The sequence below is a fragment of the Macrobrachium nipponense genome, chromosome 15, assembly GCF_015104395.2.
Source record: "Macrobrachium nipponense isolate FS-2020 chromosome 15, ASM1510439v2, whole genome shotgun sequence".
Lineage (NCBI taxonomy): Eukaryota > Metazoa > Arthropoda > Malacostraca > Decapoda > Palaemonidae > Macrobrachium > Macrobrachium nipponense.
Window position 1 is genome coordinate 84,284,985 of NC_087208.1, and position 17,572 is coordinate 84,302,556.

Here is a 17,572-nt window from a genome sequence, read left to right on the forward strand (position 1 = left end):
AAAAGCAAAAGTGATTTGTTTACCTCCCAGTCGCGCGGCGCGCGACGATCGGACAAGCAGTTAACTACCGTTCTCCCCTTGTTCGAAGCTTACGACCGTTCCAGCTGCCGCTAGCTACTTCCTATTGTTAAAGGACCTCAGGTTTGTATAGTTAGGAAAAATGCAATTTTCGACAAATTGTCATTTCAGGATAAATTGCCCTGGCGTCACAAAACCGAAGTTCAGAGGCGAAAATCATATGCGGTTTGGAGATGTCCCAAGTCACCTTATTAAGTGGTATGAATGTCAAAGTCCTGTCATTTAAAAACGGCATTAGCCGGCCGGCCCCCTCAAAGGGTTAAGTTAGAATGTAAATATTTAAAAAAATTTATGCACTACATATTAAAAACCAACTTACAAACAATTCAAGAATGTTCCAATTCATTCATTCGCAAGGTGGGTTGTGACTGTATTACAGTATAATATTCTATATTAAGTTTGGAAAATGTATATATGTAAAAAAAAAAAAAAAAAAAAAAAAAAGCCCAAAAAAAAGCCCTAAAAAAATCAGACATTATTTAAATTTGGAAAATGTACATATGTAAAAAAAAAAAAAAAAAAAATCAGACATTAATAAAATTTGGAAAATGTACATATGGAAAAAAAAAAAAAAAAAAAAAAAAAAGTCAGACACCTGCCTATCCCTCTCCACCCATCCTGCATGGCATTCCCACACCCTGTCAGCTGGGGAAACTCCTTTTGTGGCCACCCATTTTTCCCCAACAACCCATTCTCTGAATGCTCATTCCTGTAAACAATGTTACTGCCACTTCTTTCTCCCAGTGCAGCATTGCCAACTGCTTCATTCTCATAGCTCTCAGCCATCTGATGCCCCCTCCCTACTTAGAAACTTTTTTTGGGTCTCTCCTCCACCCTTTCTTAGCCTCTATGATTTTAAGCAGTATTAGCAATATTTCTTTAGACCTGTCCAGCCCTACCAACCAACAGGGAGTGGTTTTTTATTTACATGAAGTTTACATAAATAACATACTCATACGTATACATATTTCTTTGGTTCCTGGGTTCCAGTTGTGCCACTATAATGTTGAGCTCTAAACAATGTGAATTCAGTAGTTGAGAGATTGTTGTACATGGCTTTGTATACAATGAAACAAGTCTTCCAATTTTGCTTTGGACTAGAGTCAGCTCCTCAGGTATTTCCTTGGGTATGTATTCACTTTTTGTTCAAACACCGTATACTTACCGAGAACTACTTAATAGGAGATTCCTGGATGTCAATCCGGTACTGACCAGAACAATCCAGTTTCCCTTCCACACCTAGCCAGGTACATGCCCCGAAGGTGAATGGTCATGCGACCCATGACTTACTACCTCAGTGCTTTCGTGGTCGCTGACCTGTCCACACGTGTCGGCTCGTCTTCTGTGTATCGACCTGATCCTTCGTCAATTCCCTTGCCTTCTGAGTGTTAGCGTATCCCTCCCTTATGTGTTTGTGTGGCTTTCACTCGATGGAGTCTGTTCCTCCTCTATGGTGCCGTCCAGGCCCTTCGGAGGCAAAGCCTTGTGGGGCCCTCCTGTCCCCTTTCCCTTTGACCCCCACTCTTTGTGATCAAAGTGTTGGGGCGGGCCTTGCTCTCAAGTCTCCTCTCCCTCGGACGAAGTTCCCCATAGGAGGGGGTGAGGGCCATAGAAGAGGCGCCGGGCTACTTGGAGTTGAGTGGGTTTGGCCCCCTCCTCCCTAAGCAATGCTCCTCTCTCCCCATCATAGCCTAGACCGGAGCGGTTCGGGTAGGTTCTGTAGCCGCCGAGATGGGGCATGCCGTCACGGTCGGCCCTACTCCCCAGTCATACGGCCTGCACCTCGTTTGCCTGAGCTTGTTGTTCCCATGACGGTCCTGCGAGTGGAGTGCGCTGCTGCTCCATCGACCTCTCCCTCTGATGAAGTCCCCCATAGGAGGGGGTGGAGGGCGGAGAAGAGGCGCCGTGCTACGTGGAGTTGAGCGGTTTCTGCTCCCTCCTCCCCACAAAGTGCTCCGCTCTCCCGTCTTTGCCTTGAACAGAGAGGTCAGGATAGGTGCTAGCCGACGCGATGGGAGACGCTGTCGTGGACGGTACACTCCACTCCCTGGGTTGGACGGTGCTCTCTGCTCCCTCAGTCAGACGGTCCGCTCCGCTCCCCTCCCACGGTTGGACGATCCACTCCTCTCTCCCGGTCAGGCGATCCGCTCCGCTTTCCTGGTCGGACGCCCCTCTCTGCTCTCCCAGTTGGATGGCCCGCTCTGCTCCCCCAGTCGGATGGCATGCTCTGCTCCACCGGTCGGATGGTCCGCTCCGTGTTCCCCTGTTCTCATGTTTCCCATGACAGTTCTGTGAGCGGGGTGCGCTACTGCCCCGCTGGCCTTTCCCCCACACGATCTGCCATCCAGTGGGACTCCCATGATGGCTCTGCTGGTACGGCCTGTGACTCCGCTTCCAGCAAGGCTCCTTGTTCCACTGGTAGCCCCCAGAGTGAGATGTCTGGCGGCTCTGGAGCACACCCACCTCCCATGGTGGGGCCTGCTTGGTCATTGAAGGGTGGCAAAGATAAGTCATTCGTCCAGGTCGGCCTCCAACACCTTGGGAGGGGCAAGGCTTGTACGTTGAGGGCTCAACTGACAGGAGGGTTCTAGCCCTCTTTCAGAGAGGGAACCATCTAGCAGACCCCATTCCTCCCTCCGACACCTAGAGACCCTCCTTGGTAGAGTTCCTAACGGGGGCCTGAAGGAGGACAAACCTTCCGGGGGTTCTTCCCCCAACGAGGAGTGAGGCTCAGGCCCTTGCCCAAGTGGGCCAGGTAACATCTGGGTCCAGGAATGCTCTGCGGTTCCACAGCTCCCTCAAGCCCCTCCCAATAGCTAAGGCCAAGCAGGGGCAGTTCTTCACCCCAGGGGGCTTCTCCTTCTACCCCAGAGTCCTTGGAGGATAACATCTCCCCCCTCACCCTATTGTTTTCGGGTGAGTGACTCTTGATGGGTTCGGTCACCTTCTCAAGAGTAGGTGGCCATGCATGGAGACCACGTTGTGGGCCCCTGGCTCGACCTACGGGCCAGGGCGGTGACCAGATTTGGCACCAACCAACTTGAAGGACGGGGTCAAGTTGGCCCTACTCAAGGAGCTGGTCCTGTTCGGTGGAAGGTCATTGTTCCTTGACTTCACAGGCGGTCACCCAATGGACTGGCTGGGTTCTCCACAGGAGGTCTCTGGGCTAGCCAGTTGGCCTAGACAACTTCCTGACAGGAAACTAACTTCCTGAGGTACGCCCCAAAGACCTTGTGAAGGAGGCCTGGGAGCCTTGAGAGTAGGACAGCCAGGACTCCTTTGTCTACAGGCCTACTCCTTTAGGCTCCGGGGGGTTGGGTAGGACAAAGGACTCGGCCCTCCCCCGGTGCCCCCCTCGTCATATTCCCCCTTCTACAGACCGAGGTCTTAAGCCTCCCCCCTTGGAGGAAGTAGGATGGGAGGCAGCCCCCCCCCCCCCCCTTCATCCAATTCCGCCACAGGTGGGGAGGTTACCTCTCGAATCATTGGCCGAGTGGGGAGGCTCGCAGGGTCGTCCCCCGGTCAGTCTGGGTGCTCAGGGACAGCTACTGGATACCTGCCCAAGACATGTAGCTGCCCCTATCCAGGAAACTGGGTGTCCACGTGACCCTGCCTCAGGACTCCTGGCACGAGAGGTGTTGCGGTCTGATGTCCAGTCTTTAATGTGTCTCCCGTACAGGTTGCACCACCTGAGTAAGATTGCCTTCCGAAGGCGTAGTCCCACTTCAATCATCGGGGCCCTTGGTCGGTCGAGGGGTTTCAGATGCACTTCGCTCAGTGAGCATGGCTCATCCCGCTACAGTGTACGCAGTCTCGGAACCAGGTGCTCCATCGGCATCAGCCTGGGTGGCCATTGGTATGCTGTCCACCTCGTCCGGGCTCCCTTACACCTCCCTTGAGGTGTTTGGCTGCCACAGGAAGTAGCAGGAGCCAACAGAGTCTTCGGGGTTCCAGTCCTGGTCTTGGTCCCTACCCCCCTCGTACCCTGTTCAGCTCACCTTTGAGGGAGGACAATTCTCGGTGCTAGGGGCTGCCCCCACTCCTTCCGGGATGTTGAATACCTGTCAAAGCGCCAGGCCCTCTCCTCCCGGACCGAGAGCAATAAGAGGAAGGACAAGGGGAGGCCCCTTCTCCCTAGGATTATTCCTCCTTGGAGTCTTTGGGACTCGAACAGGCCCTCCTGTAGGAAGGGCGTGGAGCAAAGCGGAGGTGTTGCGCCAGGAGGGGGCCGGGTAAGTTCTTCCTCCTCCTCTCCAGGCCGCTACTCGCTCTCTCCCCATTGTAGCTGGCCCCACAGGGGTCGGAGTAGGAGCGGCAGCAGTCGTGATGGGTCTCGTTGCCATGGGCTCCACTGCTCCCCGACAGGTCAGTCCCCGCAGAGGGCCCCTGAGTTCGTGGCTCACATGGCGGGCCCATGAGCGGGGTGCCCCTTTCCACCACTGGTTGTTCCCCCTGAGGTCTCGGTGGATCACACCCCGGTACCAGTGGCCTCTTGTTGGCTGCTCGTGCCGGGCAGATTCCTTTCCTTGACATCCCTCAAACCTTCTTCCACCCTGTGGAGGAGGCGAAGCCGTTTGCTCTCTCTGGTCAGGATAGGGGCGCAAGCACGGATCAGTGAGGGTCCCATGACGGATCCACGGGTTCAGTCTGAGGCTCTTTTCCTAAAGGTGCACCCATTCCCACCGGTGACCCCCGGTCACAGCTGCTCGCCATCTCCGACCTTCCCCCTCCGCCCGTGATGGTCCCCACTTGCCCCAAGAGGACAGTGAAGATAGGTGTTTGTCCAGGACAAGCTCCAGAGTGCCTGGGATGGCCAGGGCAGCACAGACAGGGGTTGACCTTTAGGCAGATCCTGGCTCTCATTAGAGCCAAGAACCTTCTGGCGGAGCCCATCCCCCCCTCCGGATGCCAAGAGGACTGTAGCTGTGGACTACCTCTTCAGGGGGTCTAGCCTCCCCTGATTCTTCCCCAGGCTGTTAACACGTCCCAGGCCCTGGCCATATAGACCAGGTAGTTGCGGGCTCCAGGTCCGATGCCATCTACCAGGCCAAATGGACAGCATTTGGGGTCTGGTGTCAAGAAAGCGGTCTCAAGCCTCTGCAGGCTGAGATTTCCCAGTTAGCAGGTTTCCTGGTACACCTGAAACTGGACAGACCTCTGGGTAGAAGCCGTGATTGGGGTCAGGGCACCCTAGGCCAAGTCTCTTTCTGGAAAGGATTGGATTGGGGAATCCCGGGCTCCTTTTGATGCTGATCAGGAGCCTTGAACAGTCTTGCCACCCCAGTGCCTTGGGGTCATTGCAGCGGGCCGTAGTTAGGGGGCTGGATCCCTGAAGAAGCCTCCTTTTGTAATCCTTGAGGACTCCTAGGCAGAGAGTGGACGTGGAGGACGGTTTTCCTGCTGGCGTTGGCCTCCACCATGAAAGTAGGGGAACGTGAAACCAGAGTCATAAAATCATTTTAAAAAGGCCATGGATGGTAACAAAGATGATTTGTATGATATTGACGACGAAGCCGAAGACGACTCGCCAGAACCAGACTAAATTACAGTATGATGGCACATGTGACCAATCTTGTGATATGTATGAGAAAAAACTGTTAATGAAAAATGAATATTATGTTATCCTAAAAGTTATTACTACCGTAATTACTATAACAATTGAAATTTCTAAAAGATTACCCAAAGATAAAGGTGGTTGTGAGCACGTCAGCCCAACCATGACTGGATGTTTACATTTTTCTCAGCTGGGATCGCAAAGATAAAAGTATGTTTCACTGATTTAGAATGATTCCTGAAATAGGCAATTTGCTAAAAAGGTATGCCAATAATATACGTATAAGGTAAAAATGGTTTTATTAACTTTATTACCAGTTTATTTCCTAAAGTGAATCTTAATGCATGTTGGTTGTTAGGCTATAGCACCGAGGCTGAGGCCAGCCTACCGGCACACGTCTTAGAATTTAAAGTTTGATTATTAGAATTATAGTCTAACACGACCCCCAATTTTTAGGGGTGAATTTTATGATTTAAAGATTGTCTTATTTGTGGAATTATACGGTATTTTGTTAGTTAAAACCCAAGAAAAACCCACTAAAAGTATTTGTACTTGGTTTTCTGATAGTTTTATCACAAAAAGTACATTTTATGATGAAATTGTCAAAAAAAAGAAAGAAATTGGGGATATATCTCATAGAGAAATACTGCGAATAGGAGAATTTTCCACAAATAATGGGGATATACGTACATATGTTTCATACAGAAATCCGCGAATCTAGAGTGCATGAACACAGGGGGTTCACTGTATTAAGAAACTAGCTTTTTAATGAAATTACAGTATGGTAACTATAATTTCATTTAAAAGTTAGTTTAATATTTAGGGAACATGATTAGGGTCATATTTAGTGATCAAACTCTAGAAGTAAGCAATTATTAACACTCAGATGGTTGGGAGATCTCTTTCCTTCTCCTTTGTCAATCAGTGGCATCATTTCAGATTTTTCTTGGGGGGGGGGGGGGGGGGGGCAAATGTTTAGAACTTATGGTATGGGTGGGGTTGCAAGCTTTATCAGCTGGTGGTAGGGGGCCCACTGTAAGCACCCTCCACATTTTAAGTTAATAAAGCAACTAACAGGTGCCCCTATCATCTGAAGATTCTTTTGTATTTTTATTGAAAAAGCTATCAGTGCTTTGTTGTGATTTTTATTTCTTCATGTCTGTAGGCCAGCCTGTGTACCATATATAATACAATTACCAAGGCAGGTTAAAATGTTCAGTGGTTGGAATAATTCACTATATGAAATTATTGCTACACCACAAAGTGGGGCAAATAAAGGGATTGCTGGGCTCCTGGTGGACAACTGATTATCATATGTATCCTGTTCACAATTGTTAATGGGGCAGTTCTCCTTAGAATCATAGTTCAGTTGTTGTGTCTTTACAAACTCAGCAGTTCTCGCTTAACAAGAATCTTTCATGTAATGGATTGACTATAGAATGCTCATTCAGCTAACCTTTTTGACTAATGGCTGGGACCATTTTTTTCTACTAAATCTCATGAAAAGTAGCAAGATCTATCCAAAATTAGGTAACACTGCTTCTACCTCACCCTGTCTCATGCACTTCTGACAAATTAGAATGTGATCAAGTCTTAGTCGTTTCAACCAGAAGCATCTCTCCAATCTCCATCCCCAAACACATACACACACACCTTAGAGTGAATTGTACTATTATTATTATTTCAAAGGCTACGGGGCAAGTGCTTCCCCCAATTGATGCCCCTGCTCTCAATAGAGGTGCCCTCTCCTGTATTGAGAGTAGTGCCTAGCCTGAAGTACATACAAGAAGAGGATGATATGAAGGTAAGTGGACAAGGGGTACCTGTTCTAGTGTAGTTCTAAAATAACACCTTCAGCCCTTCCTCTTCTAACAAAGGGGAGGGACGGTGGTTGTTTTTTCTGAACTCACTACTTGGTAATTGCCAGAATCAGCTGCCTGCCAATGTGACAACTTCTATGGAGGATATGGTGATTCTTCAAAATCTTTCTTTACTCAAGTCCCCTCTTGTTTTGGAGTTTTCTGGCCTAGGACTCTACTGCTCTGGTCAACCATTTCACTTGTCCTCTTGTTTTGGAGTTTTCTGGCCTTGGACTCTACTGCTCTGGTCAACCATTTCACTTGTCCTCTTGTTTTGGAGTTTTTTGGCCTAGGGCTCTACTGCTCTGGTCAACCATTTCACCTGTCCAGTAAGAGATGGCAGGAGTTATGACCCTTACTTGCACAACTTGGAGCATGGTAATTTGGAGTGGAGTCCAATTCCAGTCAATTGCATAGACTAACCCCTGTCTTGTAGGGGTAATCTTCAGCTAAAGCTGGTGATGGTCGCTGAACAAAGTAAACTGGTAAGATAGTTGGGTGAGTGGAGGGATACCCCTCACACCCCCAATGTCACCATTCACTTTTTTTTTTCCTGCAGGGACAAAATGGCGCAGTTTAGATGGGTTCAACTTCTATAAAAGGCTCTGGTTTGTACCCCCAAGAAAATACAAATTACTTTACAAAATTTGCTACATATATTTGTTTCTATGGGAATAGTACAGCCATTACCTTTATATTCAAGAGACTTACAAATAAAGGTAATGGTTGTATTTCCATAAAAAAGTAGCAAATTTTGTAAAGTAATTCATATTTTTCTAGGGTGTACAACCCAGAGCCTTTTATGGAAGTTGAACCCGCCTAAACTGCCCCACTTTGTCCCTGCAGTAAACAGAAAAAGTAAATGGAGACGCTGGGTGAGTGAGGAGTATCCCTCCGCTCACCCAACCATCTCATCAGTTAATTACCTTGTTCAGCTACTATCTCCAGCTTTAGATGAAGATTACCCCTATACTATATAAGTCACTGGTTTACATATATACATAGGAATATAAATTACTTTAAAAATTTTATGTTGGTGTTATTTTTGGCTGAGGTAAATATTCTCTTTTGTTTTAAGGTACTAATCTCAATTCATTGTCCCTCAGCTTTAAATTCTGAAATGTGGAGAAGACTTGCTGAAGAGCTAAAAGGAAGACTGGAGAAACTTCTGTGTTTTGCTGGTATTGGTGCAACCTCTTTTGACATTACAAATTGTTCCATCTCATCAAGCCTTGACTCTGAAAACAGTGCCATGTTTATGGATGAACTGCAGAATATTGCCAAGATTTCTTTACAGTCTGTAGAAAGACTAATTGACACTGTAAGTAAGAATAACAGTCCCTACTTTGATGAGCTAGTTTCACAGGATATGCAAAAGAAGTTCTTTGGCCATTGGCCAAAGAACTGTAGTGAATACAAAATGTATCTTGAGGATCAGAAAACAAAACAGTGGTGTCAGTCTCCCAAGAAGAGTTCCCTCCGTACAGTAGTTGCTCCAAAGGAAGAGAAAAAGGTTAGATTTGATGTTGAATATGATTCAGCATCTGAGAGTTACATTGAAAATGTAGATACCATAAACATTTGAAATGTAAATGTATTAGTGATGTTAAATAATACAGATTTAGTAATGGAAGTCAGTATTTTGTCATTTGTTCCATTTGCAGTTTTATTAATGCTTTACATTTTATAGGTGTTAAAAACAATGTCTTCAAAACAAATGTACTATAATGTATATATAGAATAAATCATATGGTAACATTTTAAAGATTGCTTTCTTTGTTTTGTAAAATTAGGTAATCAAATTGCCAGTTGTTGAAGCAGGGGGTCTGTTAATTACTGTACAGATTTTTTAATGTTACAAATCAGCTCAAGATAGTAGTGCTATGATTACAGCTTAGAATTAAAAAAATATATGACTGCATTCTTAAAAAGTTTTGAGAGATTTCATATTTACATATATTTGATATAGAAATGTTAATCTAAGCTAGCAATGTAAGCATATGATTATGATTTATTTATTTCATGTGCTTAAAACCTGGATGTATTTATCTATGTATATAGGAGATCCCATGTGAACAAGCTTATGTAAAGTTTCTTCATAATTTTATGTCACCACACAAATAAAAATATGCTAATTTAGTGTAGTATTCCTGACTTTCTAAAAACAGTAAAACTTCACATTGTACAAATTACAAAGTTTTTGCAAATATACTTGTTTAGGTGAGCATTTAGTATATTCTCTGGTTTTTGTCACAAGATGGCATTCTGTTCTGTGGAAGCTTGTTTTGCTAGTAATGACCTTTTAGGCTAAGTTATATATGAATGTACTGATTTTGAATAAAAGCAATTGATATACCTATTTCGTGGCCATGATTATAACCTGCCTTTTTTTTTGTCTGACTTTTCATGGCCTCATCTTTTTATCTTTTCTTGTCATTTGCACTATACAATTGTTCTTGCCATTCAGTGATTAGGGTACATATAGGGAATTTGTAACTAGTAAATCTGAGAATAATTTTTAAGAATTAATCTTACCTTTCCATAATTTTCCCCATTGGGGGTTAGTGCCATCAGTGCAGCTAGGCATTACTTAAGGTTCTTTGCAGCATCCCTACTACACCTAGCTGCAACCCCTTTCGTTCATTTTACTGTACCTCCAATCATATGTTTACTTCCATCTTATTTTTTCCACCCACTTCTAACTTTTTCTTAATGTAATTGCAAGGTTTGCCACACCTTTTAAACCTCATATGTACTCGCAATTTTCCTTTAAACACTGAATGACCTCATAGGTCCCAGTATGTAGGGGTTTTTGACATTTACACAACTGGAGCAGAATGATGGGGACAGATTTGGAGGCTATTCAGTGAGACTTAACTTTTTCTTAACCGAATTTATTTCCTTAATATTACAGAATGGAAACTTCAATTTTCCTTATCACTATAATTCTTCAAAACTTATCCTCCTTTACTTAGCTTAACTTAGTACTACCACCAACCCCCATTAAGAACATAAACCTAATTCCTTGATATTACAGCAGTCTAAAACTATATCTAACTTACTTAACTCTTACCACCTAAAGAACCTAAACCTAATTCCTAAACCTAACTATCAGGAGAACCTTAACCTAATTAAAGAACCCTAATCTTATTCTTCAATCTAAATCTACAATTTTCCCATCTTAATACTATTAAAAGAACCCCTCTCGATACTAGTTTTCCCAACTTTGGTTGTCCAGACTTCTGATTGGAAATCAGCTTGCTCAATATCCATTTTACTGGAGAGATCAACACTGTATTTTGTTCCTTTCCAACTGCTATCGAACTTTATTTGTGGCAAGTGTCTCAAGATCAGCACCTTTTAAGGTTTAGCGTCATATATGGAGGAACGGGGAGAAGAGCAGCCTGACCAAGTGTCCTTGATTCTTTTCTGCAATCTAGCAGCTTCACGTTCTCTCCTTAGGTTCCTTAGTAGGGACTGTATCCCTTTCTTTGTTTACAAAGTTCTCCTGCAGTAATTGGGCTTTCTTTACTTTTCTTCTTTCTATCAGGTCAGGTAGATGATGAGCTAGAATTACACTCTGACACACTCGACAATCAGTAAGTAAAAGATAGAAAAATAATCATGAATACTAAAATAACTAAATCTCAACATACACACAAGCAAACAACTTTGAAAACTAAAAAGAAAAAAAATTAATCATTTCTTCCTACATGATATACAAATCCTTGGTCCTTTCCATAAGGAATTACTTTCAGTGTAGGCTGGAATATGGCCGTTAAATTCTTGAACAAGGTGGTTAGTCAGTAACTACCTTTTGGTAGGCCCTCCTGCAAGCACTCCACTTTGCTTTCAACCATCTTCCGATGAAGACGTGTTTGTGAACTCTTGCTGACTAGCCATTAATTATGCTTTTCCCAGTCGGGTCTCTGTTTTTTTATTTGTATATACTGTTTGATATTAATTAGTTGACTAATAATTAATATACAAAACCGCTTTTTGTGACAGCCTTGCCAGCTGCCTTTCTGATTTGTGTTAAGGGTCAGTGGCAACAGTGAGCCAACACCCTTATTACATATTTTGGCCTATTAATGTCAGGATGAGACATGTATTCAACCGAAATTTACGCTTACGCTTGGGAAATTACCAAGGAGAACTTCGGAGGGTTGTCCTATGTGTTTCTTCCTCATTCGTCCTTTTGCTAGCTTATCAGACGAAGATAAAGGAGGGGGCATGTGGTGTTGGTGTTTGAGGGATCTCTCATTTCAGAGGGCGGTGCCCTTGGATGGAAGAGGAGTATCCTTATTTGGCTTCTACAAAGAAGAAGAAGAATAAGCCTAAGTCCTCGTCGGCGAAGCTTTCGGGGGATTCGAGGAATAGGAGTAGCAGCAGAGACGGGGGTGCCCCTTCCCCTTCGGTATCGTCGGAGAGGAAGTCTCCCATGTTTCTGCAGGTTCTTTCGCCTGCCCTCTCCCAGCAAGAGGGCCTAGGTGAGTTCGTTGCTGGGTGACCCCCAAGGGGGTTCCCGATAAGTCAATTCCCCAACAGAATGTACCCGATGCTTCCGCGGCGTTGAGGGATTGCTGGACGCGGCTGCAGTTACAGGGCACTCCGTCCGTGTTCTCTCTCTTAGAATCGGTGCAGGGGGAGAGTCCGTCCCTCCCCGCTGCGGAGCTTCCCACTACGGCTTGCCTCGCTGCAGCTCTCCGCTTGCGGGCGAAGCCGGGCCGGTGTACCTGGTCACGGAGCCACCCGCCTGCCCACCTCCGGGCCTCCCCTCTTCTGCTGTTGGGGATTTCTTCCCCCCCTCATACTCCAGGCAGATCCCAGATGAAGGACGATGCTTTCCCATCCTGGGGAGTCGCCGGAGGAGAAGCAAGAGACGGCGGGACTCGTCCGAGGACGTGAGTTCTTCAAGTTCCTCCCCGAGGGAGAGATCCTCCCATAGGAGAAGACGCTCCTTCAAGAAGAGACGCCGCCATGGGAGAGGTAGGCGGCGCAGCTACTTCTCGTCCTCGAGCGGCTCTTCCCGCTCTCCTCATTGTAACCGGGATCGTAAAGGGAGAAGAGGGAGTGAGAGGTGCCGGGACAACTCCCACCAGAGGCAGCGGCGTTCTCCTTCGCCCTTCCGCTGAGGGAGGCTGTTATGAACCGAGAGAGGTCAGCTCCAAGTTCGATATTATGATAAAAAGAATTCAACACCAAGAGTTGAAACTGGGGATACGAATATAGAAAGAGACACTAACACAACAAAGGTTTATTTACAAGCTTACTAACAAAGATAAATGCAGAATGGTATCTCCTGTTTACATAAAAAAGGCGAAAATCTTACAATGCGTGAACTGGGGAAGAAGTGAGGTAATTCAAATACTTGCTGGCCAGTTTTGCAACTCGAAGCGATGGCTTCACAAAGGGAGAACTGCGATTGCAGACGTCTTCTTGACTCCGTATTGCAGAAAATAATGTCTATTCTTGATACTCGAAGGGCAGGAACTTCTCTAAACCTTTTGCAGGACGCTTGTTCTCTGAAGTCTTGCTCTACGTCGAAATAACTCGGTCATCCACTCCTGGACGACTTGACCAGATCCCGATTAAACTTTCGAGCGCCTTTTTCTCTCGGATCCTTCGTTGGTTCCTTCTTCTCTTATCTCTCTCTGACGATCTCTGCTGCTAATCTCTCACTGATAATCTGATCTGTGGCTCTTACTGATGATCTCTTACTCTGTGACTAACTGATGATCTGCCTTCTCCTACTTCGTCCGTCGTATTTATACGGCATTTGGGGGGCGGGGCCTATGGCGAGCGTCACAGACTCCCGAGATTACCGGAACTTCTTAGAAGAATCTAGACAAGGTATTGCATCAGAAATCGCGGTGTTTCTCACGTCACGTCGACGCCTGTCAAGTTCCAAAAAACTCCTGCCGATTCTAGAACCATCATGCGAACAGATGGATCCTGGGGCCTATACCTCCTTAGGGGGTTCAGAGCCCTGCCACTGCTCAAGATCGAGCTCCTCCTCGGGGCTGTCCAGGCGTGCAGGGCATCCCCCCCTTGCAGGAGACTAGTCTACAACTGGGTTTAAGTGTCCTTCACTGGGGAGCTGCTCCAGCTTTCCCCTGACCAAGGTCAGACGTCTCTCCTCTGTCAAGGGATGCTGAGGAGGAGCCCTTCATCCAAGAGGACCTCCAGAACACCCTGGAGGAACTAGGCCCAGTGGACGAGAGTTCTACTTTTAGACGTGTCTTCTCACTTACTAGGGTCATGAACTGGCTAGAGGAGCCAGCCCCGACAATAGAAGACAATAGGTCCTTGGCTGTGGATTCTGTTCAGGGACCCAGAGGAACCCAAGCCCTCTCTCAGCCTCCCTAGGTCCACCAACACGAAGGCCCTGACGGTGGTGGAGAAGCTCATAGCGGGGATGAATAACTCCCTGCGAATGCACTCCTCGGCTAGGCTACTTCTGGCGTCTAAGCTGAGGCAGAGAAGGCTATATGCCCCAGAAGAAGTCCCCCTTCTTCCCAAATCAGTGGAGGGTAACTTGTCAATCCTGGCACCCGAACTCTTGGAAGAGGGGCTTGCATCAGGGCTAGTCTCCTTCTCCACCAGGAGGCTATGGCCATGGAGGTCACAGCTTGGACCTCTATTCATGTGACTTCATGGATAGATCTGTGGTCTGGAGCGATAGCCAGGTTCCCCACCCTCCACGACTTGAGAGACAAAGCCTCACTTGCCCAGTACAAGGAACTGATCTGTCTGGAGGCAAGCCCCTGGGCTTCCTCATGACCCAACTGGTCACGTCGTTGGCGAACTGGGTCTTGAGGAGGAGGAATTCCGTTCTACCCAAACTCCCTAGGAACATTCCAGAGAGAGAGCTCAAGACCCTTCGGAACACCCCAGTGGAAAGGGCTGCTCTCTTTCCGGAGAAGCTGGTGGAGGAGCCTGTGGAACGGTGGAAGAAGGCCAGCCAAGACTCCATTGTATATAGGGCCCCTTCCCTACATCAGTCAGCGCCTAAAAGATCTAACGAGAGGCTGAAGCCTCAGAATAGGACCCTTTCCGCCCCCTCCACGGAGTCAGCCCCTCTAAACTGGGGAGACCAGGGGACTCAGCCCTCCCCCAGGACCCTCCCCCCTTCCCAGGCACTGTTCAGGTCCAGACCCCCTGCTGCTTCCAGAAGGGGTCGTAGGAGGAAGTAGGAGTCGAGGCGCCCTACCGTTTCTTTCGCCACCGGTGAGGGGTTGCCTCTCAAGCTGTTGGCAGAACTGGGAGGATCACGGAGTCGAGCCCTGGGCAGTCCAGGTCCTCAGGGACGGTTACCGAATCCCCTTCCTAGACCAGAAGCCTTACAGTCTGTCTTCTCAGCCCCAGAACCCCGGTCACAGGGAGGCCCTAAGGCTAGTAGTTCAAGCACTGCTGGAGAAGGGAGTCCTCCAGCAGGTGGCAGACCACTCCCCCGGGTTCTTCAGTCGCCTTTTCCTGGTGGAGAAGTCGTCAGGGATGGTGGCGACCGGTCATAGATCTTTTGGTCCTAAAGACTCCCTTCAAAATGGAAACGCAGCGCTCGGTGATGGCTTCCATGAGAGTAGGGGATTTCATGATCTCCCTGGATCTCAAGGACGCCTACTTCCAGGTCCCAGTACACCTGTCATCCAGGAAGTACCTGCTCATAAGGTGGGAGGACCAGAGCTTGCATTTCAAGTCGCTCTGCTTCGGGCTGGCAACTGCCCCGCAAGTGTTCACGAGGGTGTTCTCCCTGGTTTCGTCTTGGGCCCACAAGAGAAATATACACCTTCTCAGGTACCTAGATGACTGGCTACTCCTTTCCTCCTCAAAGGAGCGCTTGGTAGAGCAGAGAGACACCCTCCTGGCCTTTTGCAAGACCCTGGGAGTCGTCGTGAACTGGGAGAAGTCACAGCTGGTCCCCTCCACCAGGATGGTGTACCTGGGGATGGAGCTGGATATGCAGGAGGGGCGAGCTTTCCCATCGGAGGTCAGACTGGCAAACCTTTAAAGAATCGCCTGCAACTATTAGGCTACCTGGTCTCCCTGGAAAACTAGTCGCCCAGGGAAGACCGAGATTAAGGCCCTTACAATGGGACCTGAAGGTAGGGTGTCCCAGAAGGAGGAAACACCTCAGAAGCCGGTTCCCATCTCACCGGCAGCAAGGGAGGCCCTCGGTTGGTGGCTGGATCCTGCGAACTCTCGTCGGGGTGTGCCCCCGGAGATGCTCCTGTTTACGAACGCGTCGAAGGTAGGGTGGGGGGCCCACCTGAAGTCCCTCTCGGTGGGAGGGATATGGTCGCAAGAGGAGAGAACCTTCCACGTAAACAGGCTGGAGCTCTTGGCAGTGAAGCAAGCCCTGATGTGCAACAATGCCACGGTGGTCGCCTATGTCAAGAAGCAGGGGGGCCTGAGATCACGGGATCTCTGCGGCTTGATGGAGATCTTGAGCCGGGCCGAAGCCCTCGGAACCTCCTTGACGGCAAGGTTCATTCCTGGCAAGAAGACCTTAATCGCCGACGGCCTCAGCAGACGGGGTCAGGTGGTGGGATCCGAATGGTCCCTACACCCTGAGGTAGCAAGAGAGCTAATCGGGAAGTGGGGGTCCCCATCCCTGGACCTGTTTGCAACAAGGCTAAATGCCAAACTGCCAGTCTACTGCTCCCCGGTGCCAGACCCAGCCGCGTTTTGGGAGGATGCGTTCCAACACCCGTGGGACGGCTTGGACATGTACACGTTCCCTCCCTTCGGAGTCCTCAGGCAGGTCCTCAACCATCTGAGGAAGGCAAAAGGTGCGGCCCTGATGTTGGTGGCTCCGTGGTGGCCGGACAGGGAGTGGTTCCCGGGCCTTCTAGAGTTGGCCTCTCAACCACCTTGGGAGCTGCCCCCAGGCCAGACCTGTTAAACCAGCCCGACTTTGAGAGGTTCCACGGGCACATTCCAGCCCTCTCCCTTCATGGCTAGAGACTATCGAGCGGCTGTTGAACAGGAGAGGGTTCTTGGTGAACGTGGCCTCTCATATGTCCGGTTACCTTAGGGAGTCTTCCTCTAACATCTACCAGGCAAAGTAGAAGGTTTTCGGGTCCTGGTGTAGGAAGAGGGGCCTGGAGCCCCTCCGAGCAAAGATCCCAGACGTCGCGGAATTCTTGACCTACCTGAGGTTGGACAGAGGTCTGTCAATTCCGGCGGTCAAAGGAAGCAGGGCCGCATTAAGCCAGGTCTTCTCCCTGAAAGGATTGGATCTGGGGAACTCGAAACCGCTGTCCTTGCTCATAAGGAGCTTTGAGCAGAAGTGACCCCCCAGCGCCGGCTTGGTTCCTCACTTGGATGTCGTGATAGTCTTGGACTCACTGAGGCAGCCTCCTTTCGAGCCCCTCAAGGACATTCTGGATAGAGAGCTGACCCTCAATACGGTGTTTCTGCTAGCTCTGGCCTCCACGAAGAGGGTGGGAGAGCTCCACGGCCTGTCATACGTAGTGCCCACACGAGGGGGTGGAAAGAACTCTCATTCAGGTTTGTCCCCTCCTTTGTGGCTAAGAATCAGAACCCCTCGGTCTCGGAACTCAGGTTCGTGGAGTTTTCCATCCCTGCCCTCCTGAAATCAGACCAGCCTAAGGATCTCCTCCTCTGTCCGGTGAGGGCAGTACGGAAGTACCTGGAAAGGACGGCTCAGTTCAAGCCGGAGGTCAAGAACCTGTCACCATGGGGCGAGAGAAGAAGGCAGCCTCCAAGAACACCATCTCCTTCTGGCTGAGAGAAACCATCAGGAGGGCCTATGAGAATGGGGCCCTTTTCCCTCCAAAGGGAGATAGGCCCCATGACATCAGGGGGATTGGGGCCTCCCTTTCGTTCTCAAAGAACATGGCAGTGGATCAGGTCCTGAGGGCAGGAGTCTGGAATAGACAGTCGGCGTTCACAGCCCACTATCTAAAAGACTGAACGAGGAGGTCGCTTGACGCTTTTGAAAGATTGGTCCCATGGTGGCAGGCCAGCAACAGGTCTAGGGCCTCTCTTGGGGTGAACGGGCCATTGTGTATGAAGTGTGTGTGTGTGTGTGTGGCTTTTCCTCATACCCCCCTGA

The 17,572-nt window shown here is 48.4% G+C and overlaps 1 protein-coding gene across 1 annotated transcript in view; it reads left to right on the plus strand.

Annotated features, from left to right (window-relative positions):
• LOC135226737 (uncharacterized) overlaps positions 1 to 9,850 on the plus strand; it is an 80,727-nt gene extending 70,877 nt beyond the window's left edge. The window contains exon 10 of the mRNA XM_064266446.1: positions 8,598 to 9,850. Coding sequence (XP_064122516.1) covers positions 8,598 to 9,076 — 479 coding nt within the window. The 3' untranslated portion in view covers positions 9,077 to 9,850. The remainder of the gene's footprint in view (positions 1 to 8,597) is intronic.
• Positions 9,851 to 17,572: the final 7,722 nt, after the last annotated feature.